This window comes from Bactrocera neohumeralis, chromosome 3, assembly GCF_024586455.1.
Source record: "Bactrocera neohumeralis isolate Rockhampton chromosome 3, APGP_CSIRO_Bneo_wtdbg2-racon-allhic-juicebox.fasta_v2, whole genome shotgun sequence".
NCBI lineage: Eukaryota > Metazoa > Arthropoda > Insecta > Diptera > Tephritidae > Bactrocera > Bactrocera neohumeralis.
The window spans coordinates 58,097,756-58,123,346 of record NC_065920.1 but is presented as its reverse complement, the minus strand read 5'-3'; the positions used below and the strand labels follow the sequence as shown (position 1 = coordinate 58,123,346).

At 37.1% G+C, this 25,591-nt stretch overlaps 1 protein-coding gene across 13 annotated transcripts; it reads left to right on the top strand.

Annotated features, from left to right (window-relative positions):
* Positions 1-28: 28 nt before the first annotated feature.
* Positions 29-24,587, top strand: LOC126751970 (rap guanine nucleotide exchange factor 2). 13 transcript variants are annotated; one of them, XM_050462460.1, is made up of 8 exons: positions 29-370; positions 9,911-10,607; positions 11,620-11,817; positions 11,886-15,687; positions 15,838-15,897; positions 19,139-19,534; positions 19,822-19,947; positions 22,947-24,587. In XM_050462460.1, the coding sequence occupies exons 2-7, from the start codon at positions 10,578-10,580 to the stop codon at positions 19,902-19,904; spliced, it is 4,569 nt and encodes a 1,522-aa protein (XP_050318417.1). In that variant the 5' UTR covers positions 29-370; positions 9,911-10,577; the 3' UTR covers positions 19,905-19,947; positions 22,947-24,587. The 13 variants fall into 13 exon arrangements, 12 of the variants coding, with proteins under 12 accessions (XP_050318417.1, XP_050318409.1, XP_050318421.1 ...); XM_050462452.1 differs by having other exon boundaries at positions 15,754-15,897; XM_050462453.1 differs by lacking the exon at positions 29-370 and adding an exon at positions 378-520 and having other exon boundaries at positions 15,754-15,897.
* The last annotated feature ends 1,004 nt before the right edge of the window (positions 24,588-25,591 follow it).

The window sequence follows — 25,591 nt, the reverse complement described above, 5'->3', positions numbered from 1 at the left end:
GACAGCAGCAGTGAAAAGAAAACGAAAACGAAAACGTCGACGCGTACGGAAAGAATTTAGCTGCTCTTTTCGTTTTTTATTTATTTATTTGCTTTAAATGCATTTTAAAATAAACAAATTGGATGAGCATTGATGCATTTCGGCATAATGCAATACAATAAATTGTAGTGAAATTGTGCAAAATTGAGTGTATATATTTTAAAGTGAATTTTTACTTGCGTTTCCTTGCTCATTGTCTCGTCGCGTAGTCCGTCTCGTTCGGTTGATTGCAGTGGCAGCGAAATAGCAGCGCAGCAGAGATAGCGACAAATTGTGCTCCGAAAATTGTAACTCCGCGTAGATATCAAATAAAATATGCAATTGAACAACGGTACGAGGAAACTTAAATAATAAATAGTTAAATTTGTTTTAAAAAATATATTAAATTTGCACTTGGTATAGTGTGTTGGCAAAGTTTTTTTGCTTATTGGATTGGGTACAACCAACAACAACAGCGACAACATAGGGACCATCTACCTGCGTACGGTGAAGTTTTCCGATTTTATTCGCTGCATGCCTTCGTCATTATTAACCCATTGTGCGTGAAACAAATTGTCACAAACACATTGCATTGCATAGACAAATATAGAGAAAACTCAAAATGTTTAATAATTGTTTGGTGCGTTTGGTTTTTATTATTCGCATAAAGTTCAACTATTTGTTGCTGTATTAGTTGCCTTATCTTTTGTGTACAATTAACAAAAAGACTGAAAACAAAAACATGTGTGTTGTTGAAATTTACATTTGAATGGTAATTAATTTATGCACAGAGAAACTTAATTACTTCCGTTTTCTCTTCAAAAAAGTAAAAAGGTACCTATTCACAAATCGTAAATTTTGTACGTATAAAGTAATTTCCTTTGGTGAGTTTTGAGTTTCGAATGTTTTCGGCATTTTACGCCCATGCAGTTAAAGAAAAACACAAAATTAATTCAGTTAAACGGATGCAGTGACGCTATGGTTGTAAAATCAGTTCTCAAACTTAACGCGGTCAATTGCAAAACGTGCAAAATTTTGTGTGAAAATGACAAACGTGCAAAAAAGTACTATCGTGAACTACGTAAACTTTATACCCTCTACAAATCTGTATAAGTCATGCTTATATTTAACTTAACAATATATCTAAATTTTATTTCACACGCATAAGATACCCACAAAAATTGACACAATTATTGTTATTTAACATTTATTGTTATGTATCATACCTCTAAGTCTGACATATGACATTTAAGCATTATAACATGCACATAATATTTTAAATGTATATAAACAAAATGTTATGGAATATAGTTTAAAGTAAATGTCAGTAGTTCGCCCACTTGTTTTCCCGTCAAATAGCGATATACATACATAAATACTTACAACAGCACACGAGAGCATACAAATAACGCCCTCGTTCTGTTCCCCTTTGTACTTGTACAAGATTTTATAGCTATAGTGTTTGGATACGCCGCCCGTACCGCACCGCATATCGTTCACATGTTGCGCAGTGCGCAAGCCAGTCATCCAAACAACCAACCATCGCCCCATTCCATTCATTCATACATTCAGTAGCGCAGCACCAACGCCAGTGTTGCTGCTGTACAATTTAACTCCCACTTCATCTCACACGCTACAAGTTGTTTCTGCTGCCGAGCAGCAGCTGTAGCGAATTGCCCGTTGAAACTTTTTTTTTGTTCCACTGTGTTTATATTGTTCTCTGTTAGCAATAACGACGAAATAGTGCCACAAAAAACTTTCAAATGCATTAAATGAAACCAAAACTTAATTGCACTAAAAGAAATATTTTATTGCGCGCACAATGTGACGTAGACAGTAAATTGAAGTTGTATAAGCAAAACAAGAAAACATACATATTTAAAAGTTTAGTCGAGATGCCAATTTGGTAGTGGGTGTAATGACAAAGGTCAAATTTGTTAAATGTTAAATGTCTGTATACTAATTTTGGAATGAAAATGATATGAGTATGTTAAAATTATTTTTTTTTATAATATAAAATCTTCATAAAATGGCAACTATTTCACAAGGCGCCTTCAAACCTATAAGTTTCCAACAGCAAAAATTATTTTAAACTTTTTATAATAAATGACAATAAAATGAGAAATACAAATTACACAAACCTCTTCCTGATTTTTTGCGATTACTTTTAAAAAGTTGTACTATGTAAAATACTTTATAGGAAAACCAATAAGGAAGAAAGAAAAACTACAAAACCTGGATTTCCTGAGAAAATGAAAGTGAAATTGTGTTAAGGGGAAAATGTAAAACAAATTGTTTTTTGTTTTAGTTCGTACAGAACATTTGTGTTGCTGATTAAATTTTTTTTATTGAAAACCTTGGTAGTAGCTACAATACATAAGTATATGGTAAAAGCAAACAAAAAATAAACAAGTAAACTCAATGACAAAACGAAAAAAATATACTATAACAATATGCATATACTAAGTAAAATACAACACGAAATTGCAAGTAAAAAACAACAAACAAATAGTATGACTTTCGCACTTAATATAAATAAAAAAATAGAAAGTATGTGTATTAATGATTGTCAACTTATGACGTACATATATTGCTGGTACCATAGCTGTTTTTATAAGTATAGGTAACAGCCTACAATAATTAACGCTACAATCACCCCTTCCACATATCTGTGCTTGCTATAAACATCAGGTGTGCTCTGGACGTCCTACTGTTGTCATTGCCACCACACTGGTACCACTTGATTATATTGCTTATTTGGTGTGGCATGCAGTCAGTCACACTGCGCGCTAAGAGCATTCAACTGGTACAACTTAGTGGAGGGTACCACCAATCGAACAGGCTAAACTTGAAAAAATATAGTGATTTTTTGAATTTTCTCCGCTGCTTTACACTTACTCTGTAGTAGTTATGAGTTTGGTTAACTATTTGCCTATTTGGGCGGCAAGTCAAGTGGAATGCCTTGGAATATTGTTGATAAAAATGCACTTTGTATAGATCTCACGGAGAGAAAGATATGGGCACTTATTTTTTGAAGCAATTGCAGTGTAAGCTTTGATTAACTGCACTTTGAATATCAGATACACTATTAAAACTCATATGTTATAATGCATATACAAACAATATAGATTCAATGATATAAATGTATCTTACGCATAATATAAAGTTACACCAACAACTTGGGTTACAAAATTGCATTATATTTTAAAAACAATACTTGAAAGTATTGCATGAATACATTTCGTTTGCAATTCACTTACGACTTCATTTGGGAATGCATATTTCAAACGGTTTTCAGATTAAGCCAGCTTCGAATTTAATAATGCTATATAAAATGTTTTTTATTCGATAATTACTGTTCAAACTTAGCAACAACGAACATAAGGTCTTCAGAATTTTTGCTGAGAAAATATTTGAAGAGTAAATTTCCCATATTTGAAAAATGTCGATGTCGAAGGTTTGCAAAATTCCACGATGACGTTCCTCATATTTGTTAATGTGATATCTTGAACATAAAAAATGCTTATTTTCTCGGAAATAAATATGTGCAATAAGTCATACATTGAATTCCCTTAATTTAAAAGGGTTCCTATTATGATTTATATGACAAGAAAACACGTTAACTATAATACCCTTTACAATTAAATTAAAAAAAGTTCTATATACAAAAATTTAATTTAGATCCGGCAGCTTGTATGGCAACCATATATGTATGTATGTATATGATATAGCATTTTCGTCTGAACAATTTATTCGGAGATTGTAGCGTAGCCTTGGACAAAAATATATCTCAATTTTTGTGAAGCAGCTTCTTTAGGAAAAAGTGACCTGAGCAAAATTTCAAATCGATATCTCACTGATGGACTAGTTCACGTACAGACGGACAGACATGGTTAGAGCCACTCCGCTTGTCATGCTGATCATTCATACATACCATTCTAATACAATAGAGGGTCTCCAAAGTTTTCTTTGGGCTGTTCCAAACTTCATGACAAAAATAATATACCCTGTTCAGGGTATAAAAAGTAAATATACGTCAATGTGTTATGCAAAATATTTAAACTCATCACGTCAAAAAAAATCTTGTTATATTGCGACACCCAATCAGTTGTTGTGCGTTATCAGTACGGAAAAACAAGGAAAACAAAATATTTAAATTGCTTGCCTATTACTGCCTTGTTGAACTACAAATGTCACACATTTAATATATACATATAACGTACATACAAACAAATTTTTTATATGACTAAGGGAACATTTCTAAACAGATTTTTATTTTATATATATTTTTTCAATTCCATATTTTATCTCCCCCTTATTTTCCATACTAGTCCGACTAAATAGCCTTGCTTGTCAGTCTGTCAATGTGGTATAAAACTCAGTTGTACAAAGAATCCGATTGAATACAAGCGCGCGGTTAATTTTCGCGTGCTGATACATGTGATCCGATATAATATTGTACTAGTTAGTACTAGCGTAATATAAAGTGATTACTTTAAGTACATGCACATGTAGATAACCACATATACATATATAATGTATATTTTTTGTATGTATGAATATAAAATAGTATTGTACAAGCTATCTAATAAGCTATGAAGCGCTCAAAGTTGAAGCTGGTTGTCAGTCAATGTACAATGACCGTTTTTAACATCTATAAGATATACTTATATATAGGAAAATCAAATGAATGTATGTATGTGTATCAAATAATTTGTGTATCGCAATTTAGTCTTTGTGCTTAAAAATTCAAAAAGGAAAGAAAGAAAGCTGTCTAAATGACTGTTGTTCGCAATTTTTTATTTGGCGCTGCCTGTCCAAATATACAAAGTCCAGCTTATTAGCGCCCACTCGTATGTCATAATAAATAAAATGCGAAGAGTTGCGCTGTCAGATAGTCTTATTACATATTTTTTCATGTGATATGTTTAAAATTTCAAAACTTTTGTTACTATTTGTATGTTTGTATATACTTATAAATTTGTATTGTATACATGCATACATACATATGTAATAATATAGGTGCATACTTTGAGATAAATGTGTTTTTGGCCGTTTTCATTGTGAAAATGAAGGTTAAATAGCGATTTTTGGGCAACAATTAAATGTTTAAGGAAGTTGAGGTTAGGCCAAATTATTGTGGTTTATATAAGTGTAAAGTGTGTAACACTTTTTCTACAAGTAATATGAACTTGCATATTATTTAATAAAAAGGAGCTAGCGAGTAAGATGACTGCCTCTATATTAAAAAAAAAAAAAACTGCCTCTATAGCTCGTTCCCACGACTGTCGAGTCTACGTAATTGGAACGGTACCGGATTTTTTGTCCAAGGACTGTCAACTCGACAGAATTCTGCCGCTACAACAACCACAACAACAACTGTTTCTATAGCTTTTCTTATTTTTCGTTAGCCAAATTCTCTTTTGCTACCTCTACTCGACCTTCTTTCCTTCAAAAGGCTCTGTGATGCAGCGCTTTAAGCAGTAAACATCAATAAATATAAATTTTTTCAATCTATAAAGGATCTGAGATCGTATGAAATCTTTCTAACGGCAACATGACAACCTTTGGCACAATTTCGATATTTGTTTTTTAAGTACACTCTCTACACCAGTTTTACAACATTTTAAACAATTCTAAAACGAACTACCAAGCCGACGGCACCAGAACCCTCTTATACAGTGGATCCACATACCTTAAGCGAATTATTCCGGAATGTGGAAAGGGCAAATACATCAAAGTATTGGCAGCGCGAACCGGGATTGCGTCAAGCTAAACTGCTACTGGGATTGTGCAACCTCAAGAGGTTAAGTGTTAAGTCTAAAGTTAAATTCAGGATCCTTGTCTCAAAATATACAGGTCATTGCAGGGTCAAGGTATATATAGGAATCTATATATTATAAGCATAGTGTAAACTGGAATGTGTAAATTCTGTGAAATAGAGCCGGAAACTCTCGAGCATCTGCTTCAAGAGGGCATAGCAGTCCGTAAAGTCAGTAAGAAAGCCCAGAGATCCACATATCCTAGAAGCGAACTCATCTACTCTCTACAACATATCACGATCCTTGAATATATAAGAACTAAATGAGTATTTGTGAAAGAGTGGAGGACACTACCACAAGCAGCAATGCATATCTTATTAACTTTCTATTCTATACTAAGGCCGTAACTTCAAGACGAATCAATCTCAAGCAAAGATTTTTTTCATATCAAAATCCGTATTAGTCTACTTTATAATTATAAATACTTAGTGTTATTCATATATCACATATTTTTCGAGATTTTTATGTCAACTACTATATAAAATATAACAGGAAACCGTCCACAATGGATATTGAAAACTTTTATATTTGTTAAAATATCTTCACGAAATTTGGTATAGGTTATTATTCAAGCCATCTCTACATCCACTGATTACATTGTTCAAATCGGACAGCTATACCATAATAGCTTACCGTCCCACAGCAAGGTCTTGTGTGGACCGTTTTCAGGACAGGCCAAAGTAACCGGAACGGACCCGGCTTATTATCCGGCCAAGGATTGTTAACTCAGCACCAATCCACGAAATTTCTTCTTTCTATTTTCTGCCACTACAACAACAAGAAACTCTTTTATTTGTGAAAATATAATGCTTCGGTGCAAACGAACTTGACATTTTTTTGTTTGTCATAATATTTATTAAAATGCCAGTTTATTTTCAAGTTATGTTTAAATTTGGCACAGTAACGTATTAGTTTGCAGAAAATGTTACCTAAATCATTTGAACAGTTGCATTGCTTTAAACTCAGACCACAAAACCGCAGCAAATAATATACAAATATTTTTTTATCATCATTTTAATGTTTCTCATTTTTAAAATACTTATTCTTAAGCATATATGTACATACACACATATGTTTGTAAGTAGTTGCCTTATCAACGTTTGCATTTCTTACTAATAATTGCGAAATTGAATTTCCCACATATTACAATTATAATTATCAATACAAATGCATAACAACAATTAAAGGTAATTAATGCAACAATTATTTTACTCAATATCTTTTGTTTTCTCTTTCGTGGCGGTTCCCACAAGCGCGTTGCGCAATTTGAAGTTATATAATCACGTGCGACTGATTATTATAATTTAAAAGTGTGCTCAATTGCATAATTAATTTGACACGTCGAATTTCGATTTTTGTAAAGTAATAAAATTATAATAAAATTTCATTGATTTTTGTGAAGTAATAAAATTTCATTGAGATAAATTTTCAAATAGTACTAGGAATTAATATTTTTTTTTTATTGAAACTAATTTGCAATTTTTAATATTTTGACACAGTTTACTTACTACGGTTATATATAACGGTTAACCCTCTGAAATTCCCGGAGGCACTTTGAACCAATTGCACGAAGTCAATCATAATTTGGTGTCTTTGCGGCATGGTCGCACAACCGACACAGATCTGCAGAACAGTATCTCAAACTGTGCATATGTCATGTTAATGTTGTTGTTGGTTGGTCTTCCAACGGTAGGCCCAGGAAACGTGCTGATTCAACGTGGTCAGAGGGTAGGTATCAGATGAGTAGAGGTACATAGTTAGAGTCATGCGTGGACTCCTGCATGCTGGACATACAGATTTAGTTTAAACTGCTAATGCATCCAGCATACATACATATGTCATCTTAGTCTACAGTGACCTGCATAAAGCCCTACCAGCTGTCTTAATTTTACTCTGTAGAGAACAATCATTTACTTGTACCTTTTTGTATTGAACTGTTCCAAAAGCAGCTTCGCGGGGCCCACAGCAAAGAAAGGTTCCGATCCTATTGGCTTGGTTTCCTTCTTTCGCTAAAAAGACGGCATGGTGATTTACATGACATTCTTGCTAAGCTTTTTGATGCATTCAACTAACATTGTGAAGCTTTATTATCACTAGGACTAGACTACTTCCTGTGGGGTTATTTGAAGTCATTGGTCTTTAGCAATAATTTATACGCTCTTCAAACTTTAGAAGTCAAAACGTGCTATTCATGACATACTACTTGAACCCTTGTAAAGTATTCGAAAATTGAGTTCATCGGATTCACTATTTAACGATGTTATGTTCAGAACTTAATTTTTTCGATTGTAACTCACATTAAATAAAAAACATTTGAATTTCTATAACAATTATTGTTTTTTTGCTGCCTGTCGGCACTGACAGTTTGGTGCGTGGTCCTACTATCTTAAGTCCAATTTCTTTGTCACCAAAATACAGCTTTTGTGATGGTCATGGATATCAGCAGAGAATTATCTACCACAAAAATATCTGTAGAAACATAGCAAACACTAGAAGGTCTTTGAACCAGCATCGCCAATAAGGAACATAAACTTCCATTTATTACCTCCACAAGAAACCGGCAAACTTTCAAGAGCTGGTTAATATATTCCCTCATTTTAGCCCAATCCCATTGAAGCAGCTACTTTCTGGGCATACCTTCTATTGCATGTGATGACAACTCATCGGGTTTCGTATATCATTATAACAACAACAACAACATTGAAGTAGATGTGATTCAATACTCAATTGAATTGACTCTGAGAAGCATTTTCAAAACTTCACAGTTCGTAAAGTTGTTGTTCGCTGTTATTTTGCTATGCCCTAATTGTCACTGACCGACAACAATACACACTTGGCAGCGCTGAGCTTCCTGTGATCTTATGCTCCAGTCAACTGCGTCTCATGCGGCGCATATACATACATACATGCTCATCTATGGATATGGTGCACTATATAGATATACATAAGTACATATTTAAATTTATACCCTGAAATATGTCATGTATTAAGTATGCCACGAAGTTTGTAACAACCAGAAGAAAATATTGGAGATCCTGTAAAATATATTTATAAATGTTTAGCAGGATGAACATGAACTGCCTGTCTGCATATGCTCGAACTAGTCCTTCAGTTTTTGAGATATCGATCTGAATGTTGACAGACGTCCTTTATTCTCTAAGGAGCTGTTTATTTGTGGAAACCGTTGAACTCGGAACACTTTAGCTTACAGCTGTCATGCTAACTAACAGATCCAACTCAAGTCCTTGTAAGAAACTGGTTTTTATTGACTTCACGAAAATGGACATGGATTATTTGCCTAATGGCCGATTACATAGACCCGACTGTCGTGTTCAGATCGAGTTGCTATACCATATAACTGTCATATAAACTAACCGACCACAAGTTCTTTTAAAGATAACTTTTTTTTATTCGTAAAGGGTATCATAACTTCGGTGCAACCGCAATTAACGCTTTCTACTTGGTTTCTATTTTTTTGCTCTTCGGTATTACAAGAATGTTGCTTTTGTGATAAAACGGAAAAATGCAAATCAATGTTGACGCTCAATGGAAGGTGGCCTCCTGATGTGTTGGAAGGGGAGATGAGTGCATAGCAACGCTGTGCAGGCAGTCAAGTGGCACCAGACAAATAAGCAATATAGGGCCTGACAAATTTGTGTTTGTATGTGTGTGTAGTGATATGCTAAGCGTGTGTACCACAATGGAAACACCAGCTAGGCACTGACTACAGCACGCAAATATGTATTTATGTCCTATAAACTTGAGTGTGGGTGGTACTGTTACGGCTGCAGCCACAAGTGGGCACACAATATTGGTTTATTTAAGCGCTCTATTATGATATTGCTCATCCCTATCACACAGCTGCCTCAATGGTATTGTAAATTATGCCTCCCATCCACACATTGCAATTTGTCGGTACTGTCTGTATCATGCGCCCAAATAAGTTTATTATACAATAATCATATTATATATTTATTTAGCTACTTAATGTGTTAATATGCAATATACATACATATGTATGTTTGTATGTGTTTATTAATTGAAAGCACTTTATTTCGTATTTTTCGCAGAGCTTCAAATCAACAGTCGACGGTCAGACTGATTGCTGACTGACTGCTGAATGCCGCCCTAGAAAGTAAACATTATAAACTAACAACAACTACAAAAAAAATAACAAAAACGGACTAAAGCAAAGCTATAAGTGGAAATTAAAACCGACAATGATGGCCATAACAGCAGCAGCAGCAGCGACAGCTTAGTATTAACCATATACACAAACATATATACATACTGGAAGAAGTGCAAGTACTGCTGAAGAAAGTCTCGAGTCTCCAATGCAAAGCCAAAGTCATCTGCATATTAACTGCAACAAACACACATATAAATCATTCCCATACATGCAAACATATGTACAAATATACATATAAGTGTGTGTAAAAAGTGCGACGAAAGCGCTGTGCAGAGAATTTTCAAGCTTAACGCACTTGCAACACAACTAGCCGTAGGTGTGTGATAAAGTGAAATACATATCAGACACAGTTTTAATGCATTCACGTTATCAACGTGGCCAACAACAACAGCGACAAGCACATCAGCAAAACATAATCATAATATATTTAACTGCATTAGAAAACGCATAAATTTAGAAGAAAAAACAGTAAATATTTACATTAGTGGCACCATAAGTGCCAAGTTTGCGACAATATTAACAGCTAAAGTGATATTTGTTGGCAACTAATGGATCCATATCATCATATCAGACATCATGTAAGTAGTTTTATTGACCGACTAGCTAAAACAAAAAAATTCAAAATGTTTATTAAACTTAAATATATTTTCTATACAATGGACTACGATCTTTGAAAAATATCAAAAATTAAGAAAATGGCTTCATTTTGAAAAAAAAAATCGTTGTCTTTACGAAAAAAAATGTCGTTTTTTTAATGCCAAATTGACAATTTTCAGCCAATCAAAAAGATCGCAGTCTATTGTATAGCAAATGTATTCAACTATATCCAGTTTTAAATATCGGTTAAATATATTTGAAAAATGTCGTTTCGAGAAAAACGCGTTTAAAGTTTCACTTATATATGTTTGCACCTCTGACGTTAACGTAAAATATAAATATATATGTACATATATCGTTAAATAAAAAAAGTTCTATAAAAATCTGCTTTTTTAACGTTCAATTTGTACGGGAGCTGTATGCTATAGTGGTGCGATCTTAACAATTTTTTCGAAAATTGTATCATTGCCTTAGATAATGATCCATGCAAAATTTCATGTAGATATCTTGTCAAATAAAAAAGTTGTCCATACAAGACCGTGCTTTTGACCGTTTACTCTATATGGCAGCTATATGCTTTAGTGGTCCGATCTTAAAATTTTGTTTCGAAATTTGTAACCTTGCCTTAGACAATAATCGCTGCCAAATTTCGGGTAGATATCTCGTCCTACAAAAAAATTTCCCATACAAGGACTTGATTTTGATCAATCGGTTTGTATGGCAGCCATATGCCATAGAGATCCAAAGTCAGTGGCTCCGACAAATGAGCAGCTTCTTTGGGAGAAAAGGCAGTATGTAAAATTTCAGAACAACATCTCCAAAATTGAGGCACTAGCTCGCGCATATAACGACGGTTGTGGCTAAATCGACTTGGCTCGTCAGACTAATCATTTACATACATATATATTTTATAGAGAAACTTCGTGGCAAACTTAAACCTCTTCAAAATTTAAAAAAAAAAACTGTTAATATATGTCTTTTTCTCTACCGCAGTATCCACCCACGCGTCCCGAATTGCAACAAAAATGCAATCGCGGCTCACATTCGAGTGACACAAGCTCAGCGTATAGTGGCAGCGATACAATGGCGTCTGTATACGGCTCCTCAATGGATGCGGAGGAGATCGATCTCTCCGGTTTGGTGGAGTCGGTGGTGGACTCCGATGAGGAGGACTTGGCGGAGAGTATGGATGTGAGTTGCATGTATTTATATACTACTTCACACTTACTTATAAATGCAAATATTTATGGTTGTTTTAGAGTCTAAATGTGCGCGATGCGGTGCGTGATTGCCTGGAGAAAGATCCCTCTGAACGCACAGAGGAAGATGTCGAAATACTGCTGGAATTCACACAAGGTTTGAAGGCCTTCACCAATATAACGTTGGCGGTGCGACGCGCACTCTGTGCCGTCATGGTGTTTGCTGTAGTCGACAAAGCAGGCACAGTGGTGATGTCCGATGGTGAAGAGCTCGATTCCTGGTCGGTGCTTATTAATGGCGCCGTCGAGATTGAGCATGCGAATGGCACACGTGAAGAACTGCAAATGGGTGATTCCTTTGGCATACTACCCACCATGGATAAGCTATATCATCGTGGTGTAATGCGTACGAAATGTGACGATTGTCAGTTCGTTTGCATAACACAAACCGATTACTATCGCATACAGCATCAGGGTGAGGAAAACACACGACGACACGAAGATGAGGATGGGCGCATAGTGATGGTCACGGAATTGCGTCAAATCGGCAGCAATGAACATGGTACAACAGGTAGTAATGCGAGCGCCGCCAGCGCCGCGGGCATGAAGCGTGGTCATGTGGTGATACGCGGCACACCCGAACGTTTGCTGCAACAGTTGGTGGAGGAGAATTCAATGACTGATCCGACATATGTGGAGGATTTTTTGCTCACACAACGTATTTTCATCAAAAACCCACAAGAGGTAACGCAAAAGCTGCTCGCCTGGTTCGAATGTGATGCCGAACCGCCAAAGGGCAGCACAGCGTCACCACAAGAGATACGCGACCGTGTCACACGCGTCGTCTTGTTGTGGGTGAACAATCATTTTACCGATTTTGAGGCTGATCATGAAATGATGGAGTTCCTGGAGGTATTCGAGGCTGGTTTGGAGCACACGCGACTGCTGAGTCAGCTGCGTTTGCTGCATATAGCATGTGCGGCCAAAGCGCGCATGCGTAGTTGTACATTGACACGTTCGTCACGTGATGAACCTTTAAACTTCAATATTATTGGCGGTTATGAGATGCGCGGCATTACCGCAGCAACCGGCGGTGGCGGTTGTGGCATATACATAGCACATGTAGTGCCCGGTTCGAAGGCGCAAGATGTGGGTCTCAAGCGTGGCGATCAAATACACGAGGTGAACGGTCAGTCCTTCGAACATGTGACGAGTAAACGTGCAATGGAAATACTGATGGGTAGCACACATCTGAGCATAACGGTAAAAAGCAATCTGCTTGGCTTCAAAGAGATGATGTTAGCCATTGAACAAGGTGGCAATGGCAGCAGTGGTAGCAATGGTGCCGGCACGCCTATCGGTAGTGGCAGCGGCAGCAGTGGCGGCTCGCTAGGCAGCAAATCATTGCGTAGTCCACGTCGTATATGCGCCAACGACATTGCCAAATTACATGGACGCTGTATGTTGGACGATATGACCACCACAAATCGTTCGCATATGCTGCGACTCAGCTCAGTCGATATGTTATTGCCCACGGACCAAACAGACTGTTGTCCGCCAGCCACGCCACCGCCGATTATGCCGCAACAGCCGAGTAGCGGTGGTGGTAATATGGCCAGTAATTTTATGTCGAATCTTTTGCAAAGCGTTAGTAATGCATCGGCGCGAAAAGACTCGCAAGCTAATTGCAATGACGGCGGTGGCGGCTCAAAAGGTGGCGGTTTTATGACGCTTGCGCCAAGACGTCGCATACAAAAAGCGCTAGCGAAAATGAATTTGTTGCAGCACAAAAGCATCGGTGGCGCCGGTTTGAATGATTCTGTCGATATAGCCACGCCCACGGAGACGATGTCACAAAAAGCCGGCAAATTAACCACTTCCTCTTCCAGTTCCTCATCTACCTGCGGCGGTGTTGGCGGCGGTAATCGCCTATACCAATCGCAATCCAATCCGGATTTGAGTTCATCACTGCTGTATGAAGATGCCACTTCTTTAACAACCAGCACTGCTACAGCGCCTACGCCAACACCCAACTATCTGACTGCCTCCATGCATCGGCCATCGGCCGTTTCCACAACAAGCTCCGCTATGCTGCCCGATTATCCCGAGCATGTGTTGAAAGTCTTCAAAGCCGATCAGTCATGCAAGTATTTGCTCATCAATAAGGAGACGACGGCGCACGAAGTTGTTATGTTGGCGCTGCAAGAGTTTGGCATACATGACCCCAGCTCGAATTATTCGCTTTGTGAGGTTAGCGTCGGTGAGGGTGGCATGGTGAAACAACGTCGCCTGCCCGATCAACTGCAGAACTTAGCCGAACGTATTGGTTTTGCAGCGCGCTACTATTTGAAAACAAACGGCAGTACCGAAACACTGGTGCCCGACGAATTGGCGCTCGAGTTGGTGCGTGAGTCGAGTGTGCATTTTCTGCAGCTGAACGCCTACGAGTTGGCCATACAATTGACACTGCAGGACTTCGCCATCTTTCGGCAAATCGAATCGACTGAGTATATCGATGATCTGTTCAATCTGAAGACGAAATATGGTGTGCCAATGTTAACGAAATTTGCCGAACTCGTTAATCGTGAAATGTTTTGGGTCGTCACCGAGATCTGCAGTGAACACAATATTGTGCGTCGCATGAAAATTGTCAAGCAATTTATAAAGATTGCGCGTCACTGCAAAGAGTGTCGCAACTTCAATTCCATGTTCGCCATCATATCCGGACTCGGACATGCGGCTGTATCACGCTTGCGTCTTACCTGGGAAAAACTACCATCTAAATATCAACGGCTCTTCTCCGACTTGCAGGATCTCATGGACCCCTCACGCAACATGTCAAAATATCGCCAACTTGTCTCTTCCGAGCTGCTCGCACAACACCCCATCATACCGTTCTATCCGATTGTAAAGAAGGATCTCACCTTCATTCATCTTGGCAATGACACGCGTATCGAAGGTCTCATAAACTTTGAAAAATTACGTATGCTCGCCAAAGAGGTGCGTCTACTAACGCATATGTGCTCATCGCCCTACGATCTGCTCGCCATACTCGAACTTAAAGGTCAATCGCCCTCGAATGCGCTCTTCTCGCTCAATCAGCTGTCCACTTCACAAAATGCCGGTGGCACACACAGCACCGTTATTGCCGCTAATGCCGGCCAATCGACTATTAAGCGTCGCAAAAAGTCTACAGCGGCACCGAATCCAAAGAAAATGTTCGAAGAGGCACAAATGGTGCGTCGCGTCAAGGCATACCTGAATAATTTGAAAATCATCAGCGATGAGGATGCACTGCACAAATTCTCGCTTGAATGCGAACCGTCATCCAATTCACAAACACATGGCAGCAGCGGCGGTAGTACGCGTGGTGAGAGCGGTTTGGGTCGTGATGGCACCGGCAACTCATCGACACGCAGCGGTGATCAGCTGAGCATCTATTCGCACACGTCATCCTCATCGGCACCGAATTCATCGTTGTCGCTGCGCAAACGTCATCCCTCATCGCCCACACTCTCCACCACCAGCTCAACATCGTCGACCAGCGATCATCATAATCGCCGCAATATGGCGCACAATAATAACTCAAAATTTGGAATCGCCTCCCCGCAAGCCGTCAAAAAGATACTGGCGCTATCCGATCCGACGAAAGTGCGTCCACATCAGCCGTTTACAGCGCGTCATTCCGGCATGCCACCACCACCGCCACCACTGCTAGTGAATACGCCGCATCACATGCTTGCGCATGCGTACAGCAACACGCCAGCGGGCATGCCTTTAACTGCCGCTACTGGCACTTCCACAACGCCAAGTCCGTGTACGCATCGACGTCTGGCATCCGGCAGCAATTCAATGCCAACAGGTGAGACTGCAATAATTCTCATTTCTTTTAACTTTTTATACTAATGAATGCGCAATTCACACACAGGTAATATGGTACCCGTTCGGGCCATACATGAACGTTCAAATTCGGATACGCCAACGCCACCATTACCATCTGTTGATCTCTCAGTTGAAAGCAGCAGCGTTACAACATTTCGTGACTTGCCTTTGCGCAAATCTGTGACTTCGGGTAAGCAACAGTTCTTTGGCTTTTCATTTATACAATATTTTCAATATTTTTTTGGTTGAGCGGAATTTTATTATCACAACTCGTATTGCTTAACTTCCCTTCTTGCTTACTAACAACAATCTAGTATAGAAAGATATTAGTGATTTGAAATTTAAATTGCCAGCAGTAGCTTGCTTGCATTGAGGTAAAGGGTTGAAGCTCCGGTTAAGGAAATAACTGTTTTAGTGAAAGTAATTACCTTTTTATAATATATTATATTTAAACAAGGTGTACTCAAAGCTTAATAATAATTTGTACTGGGATTATTTAGGAGCAGATTTCGTTTTTACAAAAATAGCAACGTATTAAACTAATTATTTAATATTAATATATTGATTAGCGAAAAAATTTAAGCAATTTGTTTGATTTGCATGTTCTGGTGTTGGTACCTAATGAGCAGCAGTATTGCTGCGAGATATCCCCTTACAGATTCATAATTTTTGTTTTTTACTTTTCGAAATTCTTGACAGCTGAACAGCTATTCCAAGCAATAAAAAGAATGGCAGCTCTAATACTAACATGAACAAAAGGAAGTAAGACTTTATTCATATTTTAAAATTCTTAATTTATTCTTCAAAATCTAGGTCATCCCCCTCAAAGTAATGTTCCAACTTTTCTCCAATTGACAATTTTCCCGGAGCGGTCTTTTGATACACATGTTGTCCGGTTGGATGAAACACTCCAGCTCTGAAAGTATTCGACGCTTTTCTCCAATTGACCAATTTTCCCGCGCCAGCGGTCGTTTGTTGTTTCGGCTATGATCACGTTAGCCAGAAGTCACACTTTCTGCACGATATTGGTTGAAAATTTGGCGCAAAACTCACGAAGAATCAATGCAGTATGCGACGGTGCATTATCGTGGCGCAAAAACCAAGAGTTGTCGCCTAATAATTCCGGTTAACGTATAGCTTCGCGCAAACGACGCCTAGTATTCCTAGTTGACAGTCTGATCGATAATCGAATAAAACTGTCAACACTTGATTTTTACTCTGCTTTGACTTGTTTTTTCGACTTCGGCTCTCCGTTGTCACGATATTCGGACGATTGATCGCCTGTTTCCGGGTCGTAAGCAATAATATGTTTCCTGACATCCTGGTAGTTGGAAAGCATTGTTTCACAGACGTTAACGCGAGGCTGTAGTATTTCGAAATTGAGAGATTTTGAAGCCAATCATGCTTACACTTTTCTTAGGCCTAAATGATCTCTCAAAATGGTTTTCATTGTTCCTTCCGATATTTCAAGGATGTCAGTAAGATCTCTCTCTGTTATTCTCAAGCACCAATTCCTTTAGTTTATTGACGTGTTGATGTTGATGGACGTCCTGGACGTGGTTCGTCTATTAGCAGGTGTCCTGGAGTTTCAGGCTCCTTGTCGCAGAACCGGCTAGGAGCAAGAAGCTTTTCGGCTTGCAGTGGCCAGTGGAGAATGCGACAAGTAATCTGCATTTGTCCCTAAGGATGTTGATTACATATTTAAAACTCCTGAGGTTGTAACCCCCATTAGCAACTTGTAGTAGATATATACGTTACAACCAGCCAGGTTCATTGGTTCAAAATTTTAAGGAAAAAAATCTAAAATTATAGCTATAATTTATGCCACGCCCATCGTCCAATTTTGATCCCAACTCCATTAAAGGCCTCCCATACCATCTCGGAGGTAAAATTTAATGTCTCTCACGTAATTAGTTATTGATTTATTGCGCTTTTAGTAGTTTTTAACAGTACTGTTATATGTGGAGTAAGCGGTGTTATCTTCCAATTTCATCCGTTGGGTCCAATTTACGATGACTTGTTCGAGCATTTCATCGGGTAACTGGCGAATGACACGCGTGATATTTTGTTACAAAGTCTGAATCGAAGCGGGATTGTCTGCATTGACTTTAGACTTTACATATCCCCACAGGAAAAAGTCCTACGGTCTGATATCACACAATCTCGGGGGCCAATCGATCGGCCCAAAACTTAAAATTATCTGTCCTCCCAAGTGTTTTCTCAATAAATCCGTTGATTGATGCGATGTGTGGAAAGTAGTGCCGTCTTGTTGAAACCAAGTGTCGTCGAGATCACGAGCTTCAATTTCAGACATCAAACCGTCGCCATTGTCAGTTACGTTCTTAGCGGCATCATTTTTTGAAGAAATATTGACCTATGATTCCACCGGTCCACAAACCACACCAAACCGTTGTTTTTTCTGGATGAAATGGCAGCTCTTGAATCTCTTCAGGTTGTTCTTCGTTCCAAATGCGGCAATTTTGCTTGTTTACATAACCATTGAGCCAGAAATGGGCCTCATCGTTGAATAAAATTTTTGTTCGGAAACGTCGGATCTTCTTAGAACTTTTCAAGAGCCCATAGAGCGAAGCAATCTCATTTGGGAAGGTCAAGCGGCTTCAGTTCTTGTGATACAAATTTCTCCAGTGATTCTTCAATTAGAAAATTATGTGCATATTTCAAATTTGAAAAATTATATTAAACTTATTACAAATATTATATATTATTTAAGAGAGTTAGGTTAGGTTAGATGGCTGATTACTCATAAAAGCGTGGAATTAAAGTCAAACATTTAAGAAAGTTGCTTTAATAAAATTTCAATACCCTATCTTAATTAATATGCTACTGTCGAATTTGCATACTAACAACGCTACATACATACATACATATACATATATTTTACTACTTTAGGTGTGTGATTATAATTTGCTCTTATTTTTTATGATTTACTATTCTTTTGTTTATTTTGGCTTTTTTCCCCCTTCCATTCCCGAAACGTATGTAGACGCCGATCATCTAATTTAATATGTATAACAGCGTGTCGGCTTACAAACACACAACCACTACGTAGATACGTAGACACGTAAACACGTTTACATACATTCATACACAGTAGTTTTGCAAAAATTGAGACGCAACTGTAGTTGGGTATTTGAACAATTTTTAACTTTTTTTAGTTTACAATACATAATTTTCTGTTGTCTCATCATTATTTCACACCGATCACACCAAAAACCAACCAAACAAACCAAACGACGAAAAAACACCAAAAAAACCATAACAAAAACAAATGCAACAAAAAATTGGATAAAATAACACGCTACAATTAAACACAATGCCGCTGACGTGCCAACAATGATAACAACAACAACACTACACGTACACTGCACTTGCACATACATACATTATCACATCAACATCATCCATCATAGGCTCGGTGTCATCCAGCGACAGCGGACACGGCTCATATGCGCAACAACATGACACTAGTAGCTCGGTTTACACCGCCGCCGATTGCCGACTGCTCCAGCAAATCTCCAATACGGCGGCACGCAATTTGAGCGGAAGCGGCGGCGCTGGCAGCACTAGCAGCAGCAGTAATAGTAGTAGCGGCAGCAATGGCAGCGCACCAACTACACCGGTACCACCACCGCCACCGTATCACATGTTGCGCAGCGCTGCACACAATGCCGCCAATAGCATGTATCACGCGAATGCAACGAGTGCGGCACCGTTGCCGCCACCGCCCTACACGCGCTTGCATTGTGGTGAGACCATGGTTGCGCCGCTGATGCATCCGGCACACACACGACATTCCAATATGCATGGTAAGTCGACACACGTACGCGGGGGAGAGTGGGCATAAAGTGAAAGGAAAAACCGAAAAAAGTGCAATAAATTTATGTGGGGGCAAGCAATGGCTAATGTAAACTATTACTAAAACAATACAACAACAAAATGTTAGTAAGCAAGTGCGCAAGTCAAGTCAATAGCAGCGAAAAAAACTATTTTTTTTTAAGAATTTTTTTTTTACTCCACATCACTTTAATTTATTTTCAGTTCTGCTTTTTGTACTGTATTTATTAATGATTTTTTTTTTTTGTTTATCTTACAGGTGGCACTCCGAGTTTCGTTGATGGCAACAACAAATGCCCAATGTGCCCGACAATGTCGCCACCATCAAATATGAATCAGTAAAGTGTTTGAAAAACATGTTTTGAGATTATGTGTAATTTTTAGAGTAAGTATTGCCATCATAAACCAATATATTTATATAATAACATAGCTCAGCTAATAATCTAGTATACAAGTTCCAAAGTAAACAGGACTTAAAAAAAAAACAGAACAAATGGTTTTTTCGGCAAAATCAATTTATTTTATTCAAAATAGTCTCCTTCTGCTTCAATACAGCTTTTTGCACGGTCCAAAAGCATGTCGAACAAGTGTTTTAGCTCGTTGGCCGGTATGGCCGCCAGTATGCAGGTGCAAGCCTTTTGAATGGCCTCTACGTCTGCATAACGCTTTCCTTTCATGGGGAAATGCATTTTTCCGAAAAGGAAGAAGTCGCACAGTGCCATATCAGGTGAATACGGGGAGTGGTTAATAGATAAAATGTGATTTTTGGTAAAATAATCGGTCACAAGCGTCGATCGAATGTTGGATTCTGAGCAATTTTTGGTCGTCAGTCAATTTGTGCGGAACAAACCGTGCACACACCTTTCGTAAGCCCAAATGTTCGGTCAAAATGCGATAAATCGATGTTTTGGAGATGTTCAACTCCATTTCCATGAATTTTAGTGATGATTTCGGTTGATTTTTGATGAATTCACGCACAGATTCGATGGAATTTCCGGTGATCACAGATTTTGATTGGCCAAAATGTTGATCGATCTATGTCCTCACGACCACTTTGAAAACGTTGAAACCACTCGTGCACTCTGCTATAGGCAATCATCGCCATAATTTTGTTTCATCAATTGAAACGTTTCGGTAAAAGTTTTACCAATTTTAAAACAAAATTTAATGTTGGCTCTTTGTTCGAAATTCACTTTCGCACCGATAACACAAACATACTGACACTTAAAACGCAATAACTTCACTTCCAATCAATGAAATGTCATGAAATTCTCACTGGACAATCGATAAAGATAGCACATTCTAACGCACTAGTCGACATATAGATGTCGCCACCAGGGGGCGCTAGATTCAAAAAGTTCTTTTTACTTTAAAACACATATTGTATACTCTTGCCACTTGCAAGAATCTAAGCCAGAAAAATACCGTAAGGTGCAAACCGTCTATCAGAGAATAGGAATTCAAGCAATTTTATATACATTTGAACTCCCCTCACAACCGCACCGTCGTTAACTTTAACAAAGCTAACTGGGTCGGCTTCACAGAATTTACCGAGAGCACCTTCATCGCTTTACCCATTTCTATGGACATAGTCGTCGGCGTGCGTCAATTCCGCAAGGTGATACACTACCGCACGCTTCATCTCGGCTGGAAGAATCTTGGTAATCCGCTTTAATTTCCTAGCCGAAGCAGCATGTCGATCCTTGTGATCATCGAATAAGGGATCTCAATTTGGAGATTCTGGACTACTGTGTAGGGGCTTTGTCTAATCCGAAGAGACTTGATGACCGAATTGAAATCCAGTAGCGCGAGCTACTTTAGCCGGTAACTTACACTGCACCTTTCGATAGACAGAGCCAAATGATGCGTTACCCAACGGCTGCACAAAAGGCTGCGCACCACTTACTTTCACCGATGAGGAGGTTCAAAGTATTTTCAACAAAGCGAAATCATCCAAATCCATTGGCCCTAATGTGCACCAAAAGTGCACAGCACCACCACTGCACTTAGTGCCATAAACGCCCAGATAGTTCATGGCCTTAACCAAAAACCGCCCTGCGAAAAGACGATCCTCTTAGTGTTAGACTCGTCAAACGCCTTTGACACAGTCAATCACACAACGCTACTTGAGGACATCGAAAAATTCACGCTCCCTCAAGCACTGAAGAGGGGGACTATGAACTACCAGAGCGGTCATCAATCATCCGTACTATTTCGAGCTAAAAACTTCAAATTGAGAAGAATTAAACAGGGAATTCAGCGGGGTGGTGTCCTCTCCCCGTTACGGTTCAACTTCAACATCTCGAAACTCATGGAACCACCAAAAGAAACTTCTATCATCTCGTCGATGGCATGTGTTCAGACGTAAACGGCTATCTTTCCGACTTTTCGGCTATCTTTTAATCCGACTCTTTGCACCAAAATCCAGCACGACCATATTCCAAACAGCCCAGAGTACAGACTTGACCTTGAAAGCAGTCGATGACTTTAAGATTCCGACTGTTAATAACTTTAAGATTTTAGGTGTGACTTTCGACAGTCTGTGCTCCTTCCCTCCTCACACGTCCGCGATTATTGCCAAAGTACAGAGTCGCAACAAAGTCCTCAAGTCGCCAGCCGGCAACACATGGGGAAAAAAGAAACGTTTTTGGCAGCATACAAGTCGATGAGGACCGTTACGGTTCAACTTCAACCTACATCGCCTGGATGCAGTGAATCACGTCGATGGCACGAGAAAGCTACTTTCTCGCTTCCTCTCCAAACATGTCAGAAACATATGCGACGTATGACTACGATTTTGCCCATTTTCGCAATGTCAAATAAGAATGTTAGAGGAATGTTATGTACCGAATTTGATTGAAATTGAAATTGTTTAAAAACTAGTACCGTTATATGGCTAGTGGTAATAATTCTTATAAGAATTTTTCTTATGTTACTTTATAAGTTTTCCATTATTGGCGTTTTGTGGGCGTGGCAGGGGTTCAATTACGCCCATCTACGAACTCGTAATATTTTGTGCTTTTGCCTAGGAACGCGCATTTCTTTAAGATATCTCATTTTTTACTCAAGTTACAGCTTGCACGGACGAACGGACAGGCAGACAGTCACTCGGGATTGAACTCGTCTCGTCATCATGATCATTTATGTATATTACATCGAGCCAAAATTATCATAAGGACAAACGAATGTTCTTATAAAACAAAAATTTAGTAGAAAATGCTTCAAAAAAAATAGTTAAACAACAAATTTTTTAGAAAAAATAGGTTCTTATAAAAAAATTATTAATTTTATTTATTAAGAAATACACATATATGTATATTATGTCATATATTAAAAATGTTTTTGAAATATTTTTACTCAATTACTTATTTCTTTTCTTTTCAGTTTAGGATAAAAAAAAACCAAAAATGCCAAAACTACTTTTTGGTTGTGTTGAAAATGCAAATAAGTGACAACCAAACTATTTTAGAACAACAACAAACAAAAACACACTGGAAACCAAATTGACTGCAAATTATTTATACCCCAAAAATAAGCCAATCTGTTCTTCCTATTCGGTAATGAGATGCTAAATGAAACTTTGTCGTCCATTGAAAGTGAAAAACGCAAACAAAAAGCCTACTCCGCAAGATGCCACCACCGTTTTTGAACGTAATATACACAAATATTTATTTTCGTATGTATTTAACTGAGACTAAAGCAAAGTAACCAAATGAGAGAAAGTAATACATACCTACACATATGTATGTATATGCTGACAGCAAGTGCAAAAAAAAAATTTAAAAAGTTGAAGAAAGCAAACTAAATGTTTTAAAATTAAAGAATTGCTTGTTAAAGTTTATAAGACATGCGTGTGAATGTACATAAGTATATAGCTAAAGTAAGGAAATTTATTGAAAGGAAAGAAATTACTAAAAACTACAAAATTTACACACATACACACTTACCTTTATAGACACACCCACATAATCAATGGCATTTGTGCGATCTTTTATATAATGTATACATAATATATTTACAAAAACAACTTTTTTTTCTTTTAAGTTTTATCGCTATGGAAAGTAATATATTTATACTTTCTACCATACTTTAACTTTTTACCTTTTTGAAAGTAAACACACATTAAAAAATATTTAATTAAAATAATAGTAATTCCAAAATTATTTTATTGCTAATAAAAAATAGTTAGTTGTAAGTTAAGGTTTAATAAATCAAAGTGATTTTAATTTTTTGTTTCTTTCTTAGTTTTTGCTTATAATTAAACTGAAATATTGCGCTTTTAGCACGCTATTTTTAATATAATTAATCAATATTGTCTTTTTGTCGCATTGTATTTTAGGTATGTAAAGAAAAAAAAATACAAAATAAATATAAATATTTAAAGTTGCTAAAAAACAAGTGCACATTGTGAAAAATATTAAATTATTAATATAGTAATAAATAATAAATACTAAATGTACGCGAGTATTTACCCTCAAATCAAGAGCCAGTGCTACCCGTGTGTGTATACGAAAAGCGCCACTGTAAGCGAGCACACTTTTGATAGGCTAATGAGAAGCCTTTGAAAATGGTAAAGCTGAAAAAAATTCATAGTAGTATAAAACCCATTGGAAATGAAAGATAGAGTAACAAAAATGTAAGGCACAATAATTTACGGGCGATCTGTGGTCGGGTAGAGGAAGAAAGCGTAGAATTTTTAACAGTTAAAATGGTTTATCCCGATTTTCTGCAAAATTGCAACTTCTGTAGAAAAACTTTATATGGCAAAGTTGCAGGTAATGAAAAGATAAACATTTTTTGTACTAACACCTTCTTCACATAACCTCAAAATGTATATAAAAAATTGAAGTAACCATTAAATTCCAAAATTTTTCACCTTTTTATGAATTTTTTTGCGAAAAATGGTCGCATCTCAAGACAGAGATTTCGACGAACATAAAATGTATTTTTTGTACTAAGACCTTTTTCACATAAACTCAAAAATTGAGTGAAAAATTCGAATAAACAATTTCCGCAAAATTCTATAAAAAAACTGTATATGGCAAAGTGCAGTTAATAAAAATTTCTAAATTTTTTTACTAACAAATTTTTTCACATAACCTCAAAATGTATGTGAAAATTTTAAATAAACATTAAATTCCAAAATGATCAACTTTTTATGAATTTTTTTCCGAAAAATAAACGCAATAATAAACATTTTTTATACCATTTCAAGATAAAGATTTCAACGAACTCAAAATGACTTTCTTAAAAAATCTGATATTTTAAAGAACAATTTTGAAAGAAAAAATTTATTATATTTTTGATTATTAAGTCAAAATGAGATAAAAATGAATATTTGAAATAAAAATTGTTTTTGGTTCACCAGAAGCTAAGCTTATACCAAATTTCGTGAGAGAAAGAATTTTTTGTTCAAGATGAAAATAAAATCACTAAAATTTAGGGATTCCAAAATTTCACACAAATTTTTTTGTGTGAACACCTTTTTCACATAACCTAACTAAAAAAAAAATGTATTTGAAAGTTTCAATTTTAACCATTAAAATTAATTTTTTATAACTTGTAAATATTATTTTTTTCAAAAGCTTATACCAATTTTTAAAAAAATTATTTTTGTTTAAGATCAAAATCTAAAACTTTTTCAAAATGTCATACAAAATTTGATATGTGAAAAAGATGACCTCTTTTTTTTAAAGATGCTATTCTTTATTATCCCGGAAATCATGATAAAACGTTTTAACCCTTAAAAATCCTAAACGCCTCTCTCCATCATCTTTCTGAACAAAGATCGACCGTAAATTATTATTTTTATTTATGTGTAGATAAAAATATATCATTTTTTTAATAATTTTTTTAATCTTTGTTATTTTATCTTTCTTTTCCAATGAGTTTTAACTATCATTATTTTTCGCTTTCAAAAATTATGTACCCTGGTCTAGTAAGCGAGTAATATACATTCTTTGGACGCAGCTGCGTTTAAATAAAGTCACATAATGCCTAAATGTTGTTTAGCTCTGGAAACTCAATAA